Source organism: Dicentrarchus labrax, unplaced genomic scaffold (assembly GCF_905237075.1).
Source record: "Dicentrarchus labrax unplaced genomic scaffold, dlabrax2021, whole genome shotgun sequence".
Taxonomy (NCBI): domain Eukaryota; kingdom Metazoa; phylum Chordata; class Actinopteri; family Moronidae; genus Dicentrarchus; species Dicentrarchus labrax.
Window position 1 is genome coordinate 1,112,240 of NW_026136705.1, and position 18,524 is coordinate 1,130,763.

At 39.2% G+C, this 18,524-nt stretch overlaps 2 protein-coding genes across 3 annotated transcripts in view; one reads left to right on the plus strand and one right to left on the minus strand.

Moving 5' to 3' along the window:
• The window catches only part of LOC127363524 (FERM domain-containing protein 7), an 11,357-nt gene extending 433 nt beyond the window's left edge, over window positions 1-10,924 (plus strand). Inside the window, exons 2-12 of the mRNA XM_051400056.1 lie at window positions 4,855-4,959; window positions 5,046-5,088; window positions 5,754-5,832; window positions 5,965-6,062; window positions 6,983-7,097; window positions 7,237-7,384; window positions 7,963-8,058; window positions 8,169-8,332; window positions 8,419-8,487; window positions 9,014-9,089; window positions 9,262-10,924. Of these exons, the coding sequence (XP_051256016.1) occupies window positions 4,855-4,959; window positions 5,046-5,088; window positions 5,754-5,832; window positions 5,965-6,062; window positions 6,983-7,097; window positions 7,237-7,384; window positions 7,963-8,058; window positions 8,169-8,332; window positions 8,419-8,487; window positions 9,014-9,089; window positions 9,262-10,461 (2,193 nt within the window). The 3' untranslated portion in view covers window positions 10,462-10,924. The remainder of the gene's footprint in view (window positions 1-4,854; window positions 4,960-5,045; window positions 5,089-5,753; window positions 5,833-5,964; window positions 6,063-6,982; window positions 7,098-7,236; window positions 7,385-7,962; window positions 8,059-8,168; window positions 8,333-8,418; window positions 8,488-9,013; window positions 9,090-9,261) is intronic.
• Window positions 10,925-11,376: 452 nt separating this feature from the next.
• stk26 (serine/threonine protein kinase 26) overlaps window positions 11,377-18,524 on the minus strand; it is a 32,201-nt gene continuing 25,053 nt past the window's right edge. The window contains exons 7-12 of one of the 2 annotated variants that reach the window (XM_051400086.1): window positions 15,649-15,834; window positions 15,076-15,218; window positions 14,861-14,957; window positions 14,280-14,342; window positions 13,168-13,295; window positions 11,377-13,049 (exon numbers count right to left, since the gene is read on the minus strand). In XM_051400086.1, coding sequence (XP_051256046.1) covers window positions 13,034-13,049; window positions 13,168-13,295; window positions 14,280-14,342; window positions 14,861-14,957; window positions 15,076-15,218; window positions 15,649-15,834 — 633 coding nt within the window. In that variant the 3' untranslated portion in view covers window positions 11,377-13,033. Of the gene's footprint in view, window positions 13,050-13,158; window positions 13,296-14,279; window positions 14,343-14,860; window positions 14,958-15,075; window positions 15,219-15,648; window positions 15,835-18,524 lie in introns of both variants that reach the window. The other variant, XM_051400085.1, reaches the window with a different exon arrangement.

Sequence of the window (18,524 nt, forward strand, 5' to 3'; positions counted from 1 at the left end):
CATTTTAAATATTATAAAATAAATATTTCACATTGTTTTTTACTGTTTTCTTGTTTTTCTTTCTTATTTATGTTATTTATTTTATGATTCTGGGACAATATTAACACAATAACTATTGTTTTTACTTATAATGTCACATTCTGAGTAGAGCTACAGTATAATCTAACCCGGTGGTCTTCAAACTGGGGTCTGCGGACCAACAGGGGTCCTCAAGTGGGTTGTAGTCGGTCCCCAGCAAAAAAGGAGGAATAAAATATTTTAATTCTTATGCTAAGTGCTTAAAAAACAGTTTAACTGTGTAACTACATAGTTCAGTCTTTTATAATGTTTTCAGATATTATTTTCTAACATGTTTAATGAGCGAAATCTGACTTTAAAGTTCCCGTCCAGTCAGAAATCTGTTTCTTCTTGTTCCTACAGTCTGATGTTTGAGACTAAAAGGATGTTTTCATCTGCTGAAAGTGGAAAGTTTCTCCGAGCTCACTAAAAATAAGATTTTAAAGGGGGCGGGGCCTAGGAGCATGATTTGTGCCATCACAAATATCCAGTCGGAAACTTATACATAGACTTTACAGTGGAGGAGGAGACATCTTGTGTCCACAGTCTGCATATATTCTGTAATTTCTAATGAGATAGAAGGTGAAGATGCTTTATTTAAGGATTTTAATGTAAAAAAACACAGATTATTGTTATATTTACATCTTAATACATGTCTAAAAATGTTCTTTTCTCAATTTCATGACCGAAAGTTGATGAGTATAAATTTTATTTAAACACCTGATACTTCTACGGGTTGCTGATCCATCAGGTGGTTTGATACTTCCCCAGAGTGCGAACTATCACAGTATTCTGACTTCAAATTAGAGAGAATAATAACAAACATCAACAGTAGGCTACGTTTACACATATTCCATGATGGGGAAGATGTAGTAAAATACTCCTGTAGCTCTTTTGTAGTTCACAACTTGAACCTTCAGGCTGCTGCTTTACTCTCAGTGTCTTTATTTGACGTCCACTGTGGAGTTTTATTATTTCCATTCTCAATTTTCAAGTTGGTTCAACTATGAAGCTTCAGTGCAAGTTTTTCTTTACCTGTAGGCTAAAAAAAGAGCATTTTAACACCTTTAGAACAATAAGTTAGGGATTTTAGATCCTCATAATTTTTGAAGCACACATATTCTGCACTGTTATAATCTAGATTCAGAAAGAAAACATGATCTGTTGCTGCTTCGTGGTTTATTTATTTCCAATGTGCAGATATAAGAGACATTTTTATAATGTATAACAGGATAAAATGGGAATACTGGACCAAGAAAAGTGAGGAATTATGAGGATCAGAAATTCCCAATCTGTTGTTCTAGAGGTGTTTTCTGAAGTATGTTAAGGAAAATCTATGAAAAATGATGAGTTATATTAAAAGCTTGTTACCACTGGATTCAAAACAACATTGATGTCAATAAATAACAAAGAAATAATCAGATTTAGTGTAAATCTGATTATTTAACACGTCAAAATAAATGTTAAACTTATTTTTTCTTCTGAACTGCAACAGAGGAGTAAACAAAGAGAATTAAACGTTTTTTAATTAAATATCTCTAAATGGGTTTTGTTTGTTTTAAACACAAACATTAACAGGATGTCCTCCGACTGTAAAACATCTGCGTGATGTGTGAACAGCTGGATGTGAAAACTCTCTGCTGTCTATGAACCGTCGTGTGTTTTTCACTCTGCAGCTCCGGAAAAAAGCAGAGCCGGACGTTTTCAACATGGTGACGTCGCCTGCGAGGCAGTAACGCAATCTAAAAAGAGACCTTCCACTGTGTGTGTGTGTGTGTGTGTGTGTGTGTGTGTGTGTGTGTGTGTGTGTGTGTGTGTGTGTGTGTGTGTGTGTGTGTCTTGCAGTATTGTGTTAGCAAAGTAGCTCCATTTTCCACGCCCATGCTTTCTCTGGCGGTTTCCCAGCGGCCTCTGGGACATTAGTAGCATCTTTAGAAGAGGAGGAGGAGGAGGAGGAGGAGGAGGGAGGAGGGAGGGATAAAGAAACGATAAAAGAGAGGAAGAAAAAAAGAAAGGATGGATGGATGGATGGATGAGAGGCAAAAATAAACTGTACCCACCCGGTGACAAATATAGTGTATCTGGTAAACAGGGGAGGTAATAAATGTGTGTGTGACAGAACAAACGCACACTCAAACTGTAAAGATTGTGTGTGTGTGTGTGTGTGTGTGTGTGTGTGTGTGTGTGTGTGTGTGTGTGTGTGTGTGTGTGTGAGAGAGAGAGAGAGAGAGAGAGAGAGAGATATTATAACCTATAAATTAGACTTACAATCAACTTTCTCAGCTCTGATTGGTTGTTGTCGTTCGGGCCTGGTGGATTCTCGCGGATGCCGTTTGGAGCGCTCAGAGGAACCGGATTATTTGACAGATTATCCGTCTCATGTTCTACTGTAATACAGTGAAAGTTACATCAAATATGACATAAAGTTATTCTTTATAAATGTTACCGACTGCAGCTTTAGTGACGGATACAAACAGGCTTACAGGCAAAGGAACATGGAAACAAAGGAGCAAAAGATCGGACAACTGACTGAGGATTAGGGGGCTGGTTTTGGTTTATGTGCTGCATGAGTTTTGATTCGTTTGGTGGGGTCGATATCTACTGTACGTCTACGATGCTAATCCAAACCCCGACTAAACTGTTTCACCATTAATGCATCACAACTTTCTGCACACTGGCGCCCTTTTTTATTTATTTCTGCCAAGAGACACTGAAACTCCAGGGTTTGTGGTTGAGGAGAGAAAGTCAGTCTACATATTATTCTAAATGTAGGCTCATTCAAAAGCCTATTTAAAAGTCATTAACAACATTTTACACAGATGTTATAACTCTTTAGCGGATAAAACGGGTAAACAAACAAAGCAAAAACTCTTTTCAGCCATAAATACCAGTGTACACATGTTAAAAAATAGGGTAAACTCATTATAAGATTAAACTTTTTTACGACTAATCGATTTTAGGAGGTAAAATAGTCTCTCAGATGTCCGTTTGAGATTAGGTTTTTACTCACATTTGCAGGTACGTGTTGTCTCGTCCTTCCCGGGAACAAAAGGACTTTATAAGCCACTCCCACTTTAAGGCTAATTGGTTTGAAATGACCCTTAAAGGACGGGTGTGAAGGATTTAGTGCCGTCTATCAGTAAAGTTGCAGATTACAACCATTTGAATACAACCCAGCCTTCCAAGAGCGTAGAAGAATTACACACTAATAAAAACATACCTCTAAATATTATAATACCTTTCCGACAATAGATCCTGATAAATGTTACACATTTTAACCAACAAGAGGCTATCTTGAAATGCTAAGCTAAAGGCAGCAGTTTCTTTTTTAATAGTTGATCTTTAAACTTTATTCATAAGGACAGTTGACAATCAGCAGATTGGACAGTAAAGTTTTCCTCTCAATCTGCTCCGTTGTTCTGGGGGCGGCCGTTTGTTTCCAGTAATCATCGGTTAGGCCTGTGCTCTCTTTATAATCGCTAACAGCTGCTCTGTCCCTCCTCTTCCTCCCTCTCTCTCTCTCTTTCTCTCTCTCATGACAAGTTAATGAGGGACGCCCAGTGACCCCCGACGGGGTGCTAAACATCGGCTAGCAGACAGCAAACACTAAAAAAAAACCCTTGTGTCGCTGCAGTGAGGGAACAACAGCAGCTCAGTAATTAGAGACACAAGAAAGAGAAAAACAATCTTTATTAATATATTTTTCTTTACTTAAAAGGGCAAAAATATTTAATATATACATATAATATAAGTTATTAAACAAGATTTCATTTAACTCTAAAAGTACAAACACCACACTGTGAAAATAAAAAAGTAAAAGCAGCTTTGTTACTGTACTTCAGTATTTATCTTTTAACCATAAAACCAAATCTGTGACTTTACATCACCGATAATTTTCCACCTTTATTCTGGATATAAGAACACGTGTTTGGATATCGATATCGTTATTCCAAAGGCAGCGTTTTCCGATTCAGATGTGAGATATGTCGATAATATTCGGGTTTTAGAAGCAGTGTTTGGCTAGTTCACTCGAAAGATTTAATAGTATTATAGTAATATTATCACTTTATTTATTAAGGTACACTAATAGATATATTACTTTTCTGCTACTCACCACAAAATTGGACCTTAACAACGATTAAAATCTGATAAAATCCAATTTTTGTTGTTAAAAATCAAAGTAATGTGAATATTTCCATCTTCCAAACTCCACAATTATAAAAAAAATGAATCAATGGATGTGATTGGATTGTTGATTTCAAACTAGTAGCGGGGTTAATATTATTATTAATATTATTACTGAAAGGTATTAGTAATTAGTTACACTACCAGTTACTGGGGGAATATTATTACTTTTTAATATTATTATTACTACTATTATTCAGTTTATCATTCTGGCCCAGACTGTAGTGCCTAGTTGCCTTTATAGGGCAGTATAATGAGCCTTATTGACCCGATTGATCTGTTAGTATTATCCTGCCTTCAGCAAGTGGAGAGTATCTTCCTCATTCACAATTAAATCTTTGTGTGTAACCGAGCTTCTATTGACTCATTAACAGCAGTGAAATGCAGCACGGCAGGAGGACAGGAAGTCTTTTTCTAGTTCACATTGAAACCAATGGACCTCATTTGACCTATAACAGTGAAATTACACAAACTCTCATTATGGAAAGAGAAAATTGATCCACACCACGCAGTCCGGGCTCCCCTGAGTGTTCACTTTTAAGAGAGTCTCAATTAAAAAATCCAATTATCCCTCTCACTTTAATTCTCTCTCTCTCTCTCTCTCTGTCTCAGCAAAAGGTTTTAGGTGGCGACTTCTTCAACAAAGTGTGCGGACATCTGAAGCTGCTGGAGAAAGAGTACTTCGGACTGGAGTTCAGACACCACAGCGGGAACTACGTAAGAAAGTCAAACACACACAAACACACACACAGGCAGAATATTTAAATTTCTCTTGCCATAAAACCACCACGTCTCTGTTGCAGGTGTGGTTAGAGCTGCTGAAGCCGCTGATCAAACAGATTAAATGTGAGTTTCTCTTTACTTTCACAAGAAGAAATGTAATTTGTCAAGGATGGAGGAGGTCAGGTTCGACTGATGTTTGAACAAACTGTCACAGCTGCTTCAAATGACACTCAAAACACCAAGAGGTTCCTCCTGCTAAATGCATTTTTGTCTAATTTATATATATTTATATATAAAATGTGCACATTGTTTTGCTGATACATGATCTTTAACTCCTCCTGAAAAGCACTTAATGAAGGCAGTTCTGTAAGAAGGAGATATGGTCTCCAAATTACAGCTACTGTTTTAAAAAATGTAAATGGTTTCAATGATTAGGTTATGCAAATATTTTGTATTGAGAGAAAAAAAAACCTTGATGCATTTATTTTGTCTCATTTATATTTATTTTAAATGTGTTTTGTTTTGCTGATGATGAAATTGTGATTCCTTAAAACGTGTAAGTCTTCAAAATGGCTGCTTTACCTGTTTGAACAGCAATAAAAATGGCCAGGAAACGTTCATTTAAACCCAAATTTGCTTTTTTTCTTCGTTTTTAACTGGTTATGTAACAGTCTTGGCTTAATACTGATACCTCTGTATGACACAAACCGACAAATCAGATTCTGTTGCATTCACCTCATTGCTGCTTCTGTATCTGTAATATTTCTTGTTTCCTTTCTCTCTGTCAGACACCAACGATCTCTTCTTCAGGTTTATAGTAAAGTTCTTCCCACCAGATCCTGGACAACTGAAGAGAGGCCTCACCAGGTAACTTATTCATGTTTTCTTCTTTTCACCAGACTTTAATAAACGTTCACACTTTCTAGAAATCAATGAATCATACACTGTCCTATTGTGTGTGCGTGTGTGTGTGTGTGTGTGTGTGTGTGTGTGTGTTAGGTATCTTTTTGCCTTACAGATAAAGCAGGATTTGTCCAACGGCAGTCTGACCTGTCATGACAACAGCGCCGCCCTGCTGGTCTCTCACATACTGCAGTGTAAGCTTTAAATGTCTATAATGTAGACATCGTTATAGTACTTGAGACGTTTTAAGTACAAATTCAAGGTACTTTACTCAAGTAATTCCATCTTATTATCTAATCACTACATTTATCCGACAACTTTAGTTACTTTAAAGATTAGAATTTAGTGCCCTCACTTCTTACCGAGTACCGCCACCTCTGGTGAGCTAAAAATAACTACTTAAATGCCCCCAAACTTCCCTAGCAAGTTCAGTTATTGGACCTCACTATTTATAAAATATAGGGTACCGACACCTTTTTTTGGTCCAATTCAGGCAGTAATCGGGATGTAAAGATAATTTTAACCAATATAACAAAAGAAATGCTTCTGAAATACATTACCTAGTGTAGCTTTAAGAGGAGAAAATGCTTATGTTATGAAAACTCATCATTTCAATGCAACAGTTTTAAATCAAACAAAAACCTTTACATTTAATAAAGTAATAAGGTTTGCTGACCTATAATCTTTTGTTTAGGTAATTTACTTGTCTTCTTTAGAAAAGAGTTTACGAATCTGCATTTCAAAAACTGTTGAGCTATGAAGCACAATTTTCATTATTATGGTGCTTGAAAATTAAATTCAGCTAAATGCTAAAACAATTTTTTAAATATTTTGAAAAATGTTTTGTTTTCAAAACTTAAAGATTCAAGTTTTTCTGAAGAGGAAAAGTAAATAATTAAAAACTTTGGAGTTTGAGTTTGGCTTGAGTTTTCTCCTAGTAATTTAGTACTCTCATCAATATCTGAGGAAGAATCTACTTTATTTTAATTGAATGATAATAGCCAGAAACAGAGAGATAAAAGACAGATGAATGAACCCGGGGACTGTTCAGAGTTGGTTTATTTACATGTAAACGTTGTTTTATCAGTCCTGTTTTTCTGTATGTGTGTTGCAGCAGAGCTAGGGGACTTTGACGAAGAGCTGGACTGTCACCACTTAGAGATGAAGCAGTACGTCCCCAACCAGGAATATTTAGACCACAAGATCATTAAGTTTCACAAGAAACACAGGTACATTTAGGGACCGCTGTGAGTAAGTATTTCACCCCAAATGTAACCAAACAAAAGGTTAATCATACCCATCGATGTTTGTTTGCACTTTCCATTCAGTCTCTCTCTCTCTCTCTCTCTCTCTCTCTCGTGTGTGTAGAGGTGCGTCTCCAGCGGACTCCGATATCCACCTGCTGGAGGTGGCGAGGAAGCTGGACATGTACGGGATCAGGCCTCATGCCGCCCACGACGGGGAGGGAATGAGGATCAACCTGGCCGTCACGCACTCTGGAGTACTGGTCTTTCAGGTGTGTGGTTGATGGTCTCGGCTATAGTTAGTCCAGAGCATCGACTTATATATAAAGATGGACGACATGACAGCTCTCCAAAAGTGAAGCCAAAACATCTTGATACCCCCCTGGTGGCTGACTGCAGTGCTGCCTCCATAGTCAAATAAATGTTTTCCAAAGATGGTTTCTGTCATTTTAAGTAGTTCTTATCACACTGATGTATGTTCAAGTGTTAATTTTTTACAAATACGTTTTTTTTTTAAGCTATAAAAGGGGGTTTCACATCATGATTGATAGCTGAGCCCTGAGTCGATGACACGACACCGACACCCGGCTCCGAATGACCAGCACAAGACGGCTGTGTCCGGGATATTTTGGCTTAATTTCTGTACAGTGGAAGGAAGTGGAGATGTTAATGCTCCAGAGTGAAATATCTCAACCAATATTGGTTAAAATGGAATGAAATTTGGTGCAGACATTCAGAGTATCCAAAGGATTAATCCTAAAGTCTTTGGTGATCCCTTGACTTTTTATCTAGCGCCACCAACAGGTCAAACTCTAACAGTGAATTGATCATTTTCTCCTGTGTTTTCTAGGGAAACACCAAAATCAACACGTTCAGCTGGGCGAAGATCCGCAAGTTGAGCTTCAAGCGCAAACACTTCCTCATCAAACTGCACGACAAAGTTGGGGTGAGGACCTGACCATGACCTTTTAAACTCCCTGGATGTTGTTGGAAGTTGTGTGACTGTGTTTGTTCAATACTCACATGTGCACATACTGTATGTGTTGTCCATCTCAGCCTTCTTGTAAGGACACACTAGAGTTCTCGATGGCCAGTCGAGATGTGTGCAAGTCCTTCTGGAAGACCTGCGTAGAGTACCACGCCTTCTTTAGACTGGCAGAGGAACCGAAGACGATACACAAAACCCTGCTGTCCAGTAAGGGCTCCAGCTTTAGATACAGGTAAACGCAACGTAAAACAATGTACCAAAAGCTGCAACAGGATGTTATTGAGTTAGTATTTGAAGTATTATTTGTTTGTGTGGCAGCGGAAGGACACAAAAACAGCTGCTGGAGTGTATGGGATCAGGGGAGAAGAAGCCTTCACACTTTGAGAGGTGAGAATAACTTATCAGGCCCATCGGTCAAAAATCAATTAAAGACCATCAGTGCAGACAGTGCCCTGATCCATCAAGAACCACCAGAGGAGGTTAAGGCCCCTTTGCATTGATGCTCAAAGGTTTTGAATTTGTGGAGGGATGGCAAACCCCAACAGGATGCTAAATATCTCATTCAGTGCCTGAAATAGACATTTAGGTACCACCACCTCTGATAAGCATGGCTGTACTCACCACTGTGAGCACCAAAGTCCGGTGCTCAAAATGGTTAAGGGTCAAAGCCAAACCACAATGGTAAAGGAAGACAAGAACATTATCCTGTTGGTTAATAATATATTAGCCTCCTAAGACCCAATGTAACCTCACCCCTAACCCCTGACCCAACCACACTATTATAACCCTAAGCTCGGCGGTGGTGGGCAGGTGGATTTTAACAGGTTAAAGAAACATTTGGTGGTAGGTAGAGGTTATTTCTTCTCGTCTGTATATATAATTTGGTCTTGTTACCTTCTTGCTCCTCATCTAGGACCTACTGTCAGTCAGACTACGATCCCAGACAGTGTCGCTCCTCTCCGGATCTCCTCACGGATGTCTCCAAACAAGTAATAAAAATACTATTTACAGAGTTCAAAACCATTAGTTTGTCATTTTTTCAAGCAAAAAGTCACATTTTTGCTGCTTTGTTTTACTTTTAGTAAATTGAATATTTGGGGCTTTTAGACACTTTCAGACAAATAGGCAGTTGTCTAATGTTTGTGTGTCTTACCTCCTCAGTTGTACGAGCACTCATACCCGTATCCTCGTTCAAGTCACGCCTTGGCGGTCCGCAGTCAGGATGAGTTGGACCCACATCACCGAGGTGTAGACAACATCGAAATTGGTGAAAGAGGGGCTAGACGCAGTCAATCGTCCGGCGAGGTCACCCAGAGGATGCGCCCTCTCTCGCAAGTTGCTCCCCACTCTCATTCCCTAACCGCCTCGCCCAAGATGAGATCTGCCTCCACATCTGTGGTGGAAGACACGAGGGGGGGACGGATCGCGGGGCAGCGGCAAGCACAAAGGCTAGCCGGTGTCTACGGCAACCGGTCACGCCGTCGACCCAATCCCCAACCACATCCGGATGCTGCTCAGCAGTTGGTTCTTCTCTACCCAAACAGTCCGGCGTACCAGTATCACCCCATCCTCCCGACATTCTCACTTGCCGGTTCCTCGCCTCTCAGCCGACACCCTTATCTGACGGACTACGTCGCCGTTTCCTCACTGGAGCGTTTCCCACAGGCGAGGAGGCGGGATTATGTGACAATGGATGGTCTGTCACGGCCGTCTTTCTACCCACTGAGCCACGATTCGCCGTCCCACTCACCAATCAGAAGGAACCTGCGTCCCTCTGGCTCGGGCGGGCTGGGATTGGCGAGGGTTTATCAGCCAGGAAGCAATGGAGCAAGGCTACTGGGCGTCGGCCATACGGAGGCAGGGCATTACAGCGATGACTCCAACTTCCTCCCAGGGTTGCCTCGCCGTGTAGCTAGCCAACCAGATGTCAAGTTTCACCTATCAAGGGGCTCTAACCCTGCCTCTGAGTTCCGTCCCCTTGGTTACTACCCTCACCTGACGCGCCCCTCCAGACCCACCTACCTCCCTCTAAACTCCTCCCCTCTGCCCGAACGACCCACCTCGCTATGCATGATCGGCGGCACCACGGGAAGCTACAGCGACTCCGACTCAGAGGTTTTCTATCCGTATTACTGCCCGCCACCCCCTCTGGGGAAACTGGCACGGCCCGCCGGACTAGCCAGGATGAGGTTTTCCTCTGGGAGCCTCCAACTGGACGAGGAGGAAGAAGAGGGGGAGGAGGAAGAGGACGAGGACAGAGCGGTGAAGGCAAAGAAAGAGTTGAAAGGTGAAGAAGAGAAGAAAGAAAAGAAAGGAGACGGGTCTAAAGGTGCTGCAAAGATTACTGAAGTCACACTGTAGATAGAAACATGGACACATGCAAAGGTTCATGATATGATCACAGGATGGTTTTAAACACTAAGACAATTGTAATAAATGTGATGGCTTCATGAGAAATGTAGTTTTTGTTTTTTTAGGTGTGCTGGCAGATGAAATGTACTGTTTTTGCCTTGTTTTTAGCAAAAAGTAGTTATGGGAACAAGCTAGCAAACTTTAAATTATATCTACGTAGCCCTCCTAGCTGACCATGGAAGGTCAAACAAGCTGTACTAACCTCAAAAACTGACCTCACTGTTACGCAAACCATGAAGAAATAACAGTATTACGACACCAGCAACAAGCCTCTGGGTTGTAAAGCTGCCTCTGTAGGAATCAGGTGTTAAGACGTCCTCATTTTCTTCTACTGGGCAAAGACGTCTGCCTTGTGCTAGCAGAAATGTACATGCGAGGCATTAAAATTGAAATAAAAAAAAGTTTTTTACAACTTTGGTCTAATTTTTGTATATTCCCAATTATGACTTCATTGTTCTAGGGCTAGGGGCATTTTATCTATCTCATCATCTATCGTATCAGCTAGATGGGGCAAGAAAGACAATTGTTTTGACTTTGATACAAGTCTTTTGTCGGTGTGATGTGTGTGTGTGTAGGGTTGGAAAACTTTCAGGTGATGTAACTGGGTATTAATTTGTTATTTTATATGAATGGTTCGTGTGAATTCTGTAGAAAAATGTGAATTTTTTTTGTTTTGTTTATACAACGCAACTGCATTTGTGAATAAAGGATTACACAAGAAAGATAATTGTGGTCAAATTAATACAATAAAACAAGTAAAATTCAACTGGTATGTTAAAATTTTGGGTTATTTCACCCAAGCAATCAGATTATATTTGATTATTAAAGACACAAATATAAAATAAAGACATAGTTGAAACAAAATGATTCTCAATCAAACTTAAATATTTATTCATAAAACTCTAAGTCCCGCTACAAAAAAAAGAGTACATTTCAGTAAAATCTTACATCTTTCATTTTACATCCCCCCCCCCCCCCTCAACAAGCAGTTGTATCCCTTATGATATATAAAAAGACAAAAATATACAATGACCAAGTTTTATAGTGTCTTTGGTACAAACTATCAGTAATACCTTAGATTACAGCTCCCCATCGTGCTCTCGAAAAGGAACCCGTGCTGCTTTTCAACGCTGGGTTTTTAAAAACAACGTCCTTTACACATCGAGCATTACATTAAGAATCAACTCTCAGACACAAGTTGACAGTCCCCAACAATGTTTTCCCAAAACTTCATGCATACGAACGATGCGACGAAGGACACAGTCTTTTCGTGAGCGAGTGGACGACCTTTGTGCTATAATTGTGCCTTGCTTGCAGATTCTGGAAATGTTTAATTTTTTATTTTATTGCAAACAGAACTACACAGATCCCATTAAATTAATCCCAGAATAAAACCTTAACCAACAGTCGAGTTACGTACCTACAAACCAATGAAAAATTCTCCATTTCCACCAATTTTTCGACCAAATTTTGATCCTAACGGTTGAGGAACGTTAGCAAAAACAAGTAACAGCACTGATTCATTCAAACAGAAGCCATTTTAAACATTTAGGTTATAACTTATATATATATATATATATTTAAATAGATTAATTAACTTGAGGATTTACACATATTTAGTATTTAAATTTAGCTAGCAATGTTAGAAACAGCTACAACAACAAATAGCTAGCTAGTTTACTTGTTAGTAAAAACTTTATTTTAAACAGGTTTTCACTGGGGAAACTTAGATTTTAGATGATTTAACAGCATTTATCAGCTAAACTGAACATTGGATGTGTTTTGAGAGCTGACCTTGACTGAATCCTGGGATCAGGGAACTGCAATTTAAAGCATTACTGAAGACAACAACAACAAATAATGTAATATTGGCATATGATCTGTCTCAAGTGCTACTGAACAAATATATAGACATCTACAAAGTCAAGGCAAGTCATGACACAAAACATACCACTGCTGATGGACGCGAACCCTCTTTTACATCTTTCTGTGTGCGGTTAGCAACAAAAAACAAAAACAAAAAAAAGACTTGTAGCATAAATAATTAAGGCACATGATGGTAATTTGGAAAACATAACTTAAGCAAAATCAGGAACTTAAGTTTGAAGTCTGACTACAAAGTGGTCAGAAAGAAACAAAAAAAAGAAGTTCATGACCCTAAAAAAAAAACACCAATCTAACAGACAACTTCGATTGTATATTCGGAACCTAAGACCAGTTGATCGAAGGATGCAGCTGCTTTTTGGGGCTAACTCTGGGAGACAAAAGGCCTTCAACCAGCAGCAGTGAATATATATATATATATATATATATATATATATAGTGTATATATTACATTAGTAGTGTGTGTGTGTGTGTGTGTGTGTGTGTGTGTGTGTACAAGCGAGGAGACATCGCACAGCAAATCTCCTCCGTGTCCGATCATCCAGCAGCGTCACCGTACGGAGACACAGTCTCTCTTCACATAACGTACTTCCTTTTATTTATTTATTTTTATTATTTACTGTGATCCATCCGTCCTTCAGTTGGTCGTAAATCTGTGAGAAAGAGAGAGTAAACAAATTATCTGATGGAGGAAGACGAAGATATATATATACACACAGAGGGTAAGAAAGTGCAGACGTATTGAGAAAATGGCGAACGTACTTCTGGTACCTGGCAATGATGTGTGTGACCATCCTGTCTGTGATGCCTGGACAGACTTCTTCAGCCAATCGGATGTTGCGTTCGAGCTCCTCGATAGCCAATCGCTGCTCAGAGTGCTCCTTGTGTTGCTGCTTCAACTACAAAACGAGGAAAAATTTAACATTTCTGCACCTTTAAATGACCCGAAGGAGGAGTTTACAGTTTACAGTTGATCCCTCTTAAGTCCCGCCCCTTTTAGGGACCAGAATCCGAGTCGGGTTTATTTCCGTAGGTTTCCACATACAAGGAATGTGCCTCAGAAAATTGGTGCGTTACAGTAAACATAGAGAATATAAATAAAGATAAAAACAAATAGATAAAAAGAGACAAGATATATGCAAATATATAAAGAAAGGCTATAATTTGCATACATCTTAAATCTAAGGGTCGACCCCAACCCTTAACCCTAATGGTGTCACATTCTTTAATCTACATTAATCATTAGCTAGCTGGTTACATCTACAAATAATTCATGTAGATTAGCTAGCGAAGATGTGATTTATATGTACATTTTATCTTTTAACCATCTTTTTTAACACAGATGAGTGTAGCACATAGCGTATCTAAGTAAAAAAAAAAAAAAAAAATGGGTTTGTTTTTTTTTTTAGTGAATATTTTTTAATTTAAAAATTTTTTAGGAAAAAAATATGAATTGAAATAAAGGGAGGTTGTGTTTTCCCCCCATGTATAAGTAGCATTGTCTTCATAATAAAAGAGTTTATATTAAAGTTGTTTCTTATTTTTGTTGTTGTGTTTTTGCTTTGGACTTTTCTTTTTATTTTAAATATATGATTAATGTTTACAGATGTATATTTACAGACTAAATGTGCCGTGAATTTCCCAGAAAGTTCGACAAAATAGGATTGTTTTCGTCATGTGTTTTGTCTTACTTTATATATTTAATCAACCCCACAAAGGACCCCCCGTCTTTAAATACATGTCCCCTTTACTAAACAACCGGGTATTTCAAAAAGTTCCTACAGACAACAACAACCACAAAACACACATGAAAGTCCAACACAGTGTATTTTACAGTCTGTGCGTCAAACCGATCAACCAGTCGACCTCTAGCGAATACTGACCTCAGTGAAGACGGGAGAGATGACCGTGGTGAGACTGGCAGATTTACTCAGCTGATCCTGACCCTGCTCCGACGAAGAGGAGGAGGAGGAGGTGGATGTTGTAAAGGAGAAAAAAACAAACACAAGGTGAGCATTTAATACGGTGCATGAAACAAATCAAAACCTCAAACTAAATGTTTCTTATTAAGTTTACAAAAGGAAACTGGTTTAAAATCTTGTCCTTGTATTTAAATCCATTAAATTCCTCACGCAGACTCGTGAAATGTGAAATGTTTGTTAGCATTGCCCTGGTTCCTTTCTATTATTATAAAAAATAATGTAACTAAGATAATCTTCGCAAATTAACTCTACTTTTATGATTTTTGAAGTGTAAATGCACTTAAATAGTAGTAAATAACCAAAATGTACATCGATTTTCAGCATAAATAAGTGGTTTTAAGGTTCAGTTACTCTTTAATACAAATATATTTTATATCATAAAACAAAATGTGAGAATCTCTTAAGCTTGTGTTAACCACAGACATTATATCACGCATATAAACCACTTTCACTCCTGCAGCACTCACACAGACAATACTAACCGTTCCATTGAGCACCTTCCTGCCCTCCGTCTTCTTCTTACGGACGGTGGTGAAGGACCACTCTGGGGACTCGCTGTTCTCCTTATTACTGGACTCACTTTACACACACATAACAAACACACACAAAGACTTACAGGTCAACACATCTGAGCCTCTGCTGCGTTTTCCTGTCAGATCTCTCAACATCCAGGATGGTAAAACAGTGATGGCGTTACCTGTCGGAGTCGTCAGAGCTGCTGTCGCTGTGGCCCTCCTCCCTCCACCTCCTGTACCTGTCGATCAGCTCGCTGAGGTAGGACGTCTTCTTACAGTGTTTGACGATGAACTTGTGTTTGAGGAGCTCTTTGGCTGTAGGACGCTGCACGAAGAGAAATAAAAGTTATCAGGAGTGATAACTGAACTTATCTTAAATACAGGAGAAAAGAGGAAATATGAGGGAGAAAATGGAGGAGGTGTTTGTCCACCAGGGGGCAGCAAACTGCAGCTACAATCACACATGAATGACTTAAAAAAACATTTATTCCACTCAAACCTGCTAAAAACTATATAAAATACAACTTTTAAAGTACTAAAGTACTAAAAAAAACAACAATAAAGAAACAAAAAATATTCCATCACAGTAAAATCAAGTAAATTATATACAAAATGTGTATTTTCTTGTATTTATGATTCAAATTCCTGCTTCTAATACTTTTATTTTATGTGTTCTTTTATTTATTTATTTATTTATTTAATAAGTGTTTATAAGTGAACCATAAAAGATTCATTAGAGTGAATCTGTGTCTTACAAAGGTAGGGTCCTTGTTGAGGCAGGCCTCGGTGAACTCTTTGAAGCTCTTGGAGAAATCTCCGCTCAGCGTCGGAGGAGGAGACTTTGGGATGTGGAACAGCACTCGCATGGGATGCATGTCCGAGTTTGGAGGTTCGCCTTTGGCGAGCTCGATGGCCGTGATGCCCAGCGACCAGATGTCGGCCTGGAGAGACAGAACAACGCCGGTTTAGATCAACATCCTTCATGTTTACGCTGAAAATTGATGCATTTTAATGGATCTGAGAGCTCACTTTTAGCCCAGTAAGTGCAGCCAGGCAGGAAATTATCAGTTTAAGTTGGGAAATTACAAGTTTGTTAATCTATAACACTGAAAATGAGTCACTCATGGTTACGGTCTACATTCTGACAGGATACGTTTCCACAGGTAGACAGTATGAAATGCTTGTGCAGAGTTCCCTTTGAAGTGTTTTTCTGTTGACTAAGATTTCCTGAGAAGACGACTCGTATCGAGAGACGTTCAGGCAACCACAGAAAGAGATTGTTTCTTGTGTCACTGCAAATACAACAGCAGTTCCTCCTTTAGGGCAGCTGTGTCGTGATGGGAAAGCTTCAAAATACCCAACATCTCGGTACACATTAAACACCTTAAAAACCATATTACACTCCTGTATTATGTTGTTTGAATATCAGCCTGCTTATTAGGAATAAACCTTCCTCCTGTGTGAAGTGTCAGTAGCTGAATGATGGTGGCCTACGCTGTTGTAGAGCTTAAACATCGGTTATTCTTCTCTGGGAGAGACTTACATGTTCGGAGAAGTTAGAGAAACACTGGTTTAGTCGATAAAATGACAAAAAATAGCGATAAATGCCCCAAATTATTCAGTTTATAATCATATAAAACAGAAAAAAACAGAAAAAAATAACATTTTTACTTAATAAATTAACTTAAAAGATTAATAAATTATCAAAATTGTTGATTACTTTTCTGAAAATATACTAATAATGTTTTAGCTACTTACTTTTTTATTTTAGTACAATACAAAATAGGCCACATGATACTATACATATACACACACAAATACCCCTCCGTCACGGCCAAAACTACCAACACACCACGAGATCAGTCCACCAAATATCCAAACACCCAAAACAAGCCCCCAAGCACCCCAAACAAACACCTACACACACAGCTACACACACACAACTACACACACAGCTACACACACACCTACGCAGACAACAGTACGTGTCAGGAGTCACACAGACTACAAACACACTCAGTCAGCTGCACAACTCTCATCCAAACCACCTGACTGTTTGTTTGCACGACGGCTGTGACTCCCACCAACCATATGTCAACCTGGGCAACACACACACGACACACACACACACACACACACACACACACACACACACACACACACACACACATACTCAGAAGTCACACATGCACACAGGTTGAATGTCACGTAGTTTCAACTTGCTCCAATGACCATGTGGCAGCCCAGGTACGGAGCAGACGTTCACACACAAATGCACCCACACACACACACACACACACACACACACACACACACACACAGAGTACAGTTGTAGCAGAGCTGCTCAGGGTCACATTACAACAGGATGCTCGGTCACTGTTTGACTGTTAACTCTGCTGGCTCCATTACTGTTACACACTGGACATATGGCAGCCTGTAGCAGGACACACACACACACACACACACACACACACACACACACACACACACACACACACACTTCATGATGTATGTATCCTACATAAAAACCCTACAAAATGTCCTGTGATGGAGTAACACGCTGCGTCGAGACATTATTATTACACCTAAAAACATAACCAGTAGCAGAAAAACGTCACTGTGGTTAAAGTTTCGTGTTTTTTGGCGTTTATTTTTTTGTCCACGTTGCTACAGGAGTTAAACGGTGACACGTTGAGTGTTTCACGGTGATAATAAGTTGTTTTAGTTGAGGCTCAGCAGCTCCTGTGGACACAGCTATTGACCGGGGTCGCAGAGACGGACGGGGACGTTGACGGAGGAAGCTAAGAAGAGAAAACGTGGGACTGTTTTTTTTTAGTCGTTGGTGACAGTTTTGTGAAATAAAAGTTGGACGTCGAGCTGCTGTTGGACTTCATATGTGTTGTCAGAGTTCCCACTCTGGCGGCTGGCGTTTATGGGAACGCGTTTTCTCGGTGTGCTTAGTTGCTGCTCTCACCACAGCCGATTTCTCCACTGTGGCCTCAGGAGGAGAAAAATAACAAAACTAACTTCTTCTAACGTATCAGCCTTTTAAAAGATGAGGCAGACGATGTGAGCGTCCGTTGCGCGCACAATTATCAATTATTTAAGTACTTTAATTAGCTGTGAACAGATCTAGACAGGTTTTACGTAATCTGAGCAGTTAACATATTCCAGGTGTTTCCATAACCGGATAACTAGTTTTCCTGCGTGTGTTGTTGCACTCGCTGGATGTCTGGTTGTTAGCAAAGCTGTCAACTCGCTAGTTTTTGATCGTTAAAGCACTTAAAAAGGACTTAAAACACAAAAAGCAGGTTTATATCTCAGCATTTTGTTCATTTCTGTGAAGAAAAGTACATTAAATTGAGGACATAAGTGTACTTCTTAGTGAAATGTTGTGTATTAATGATGATTTCTTTTTAGCTTGATGCTAATAAAAAAACTTGAATTCTGCTTCAATAAGGAAGAAATCCCTGTAGGGAACTTTTTGTGCCATATGACAATAAAATAAAGTTAAAATTATTATTTCAGATATAAACTCTCACAGGATGAAGGCACGATCTCTGATAAACAGCCTCGTCCTGCATTAGAAAAGTCTGCAGTTCAAACAACCAACAAAAAATTAGAATAAAAC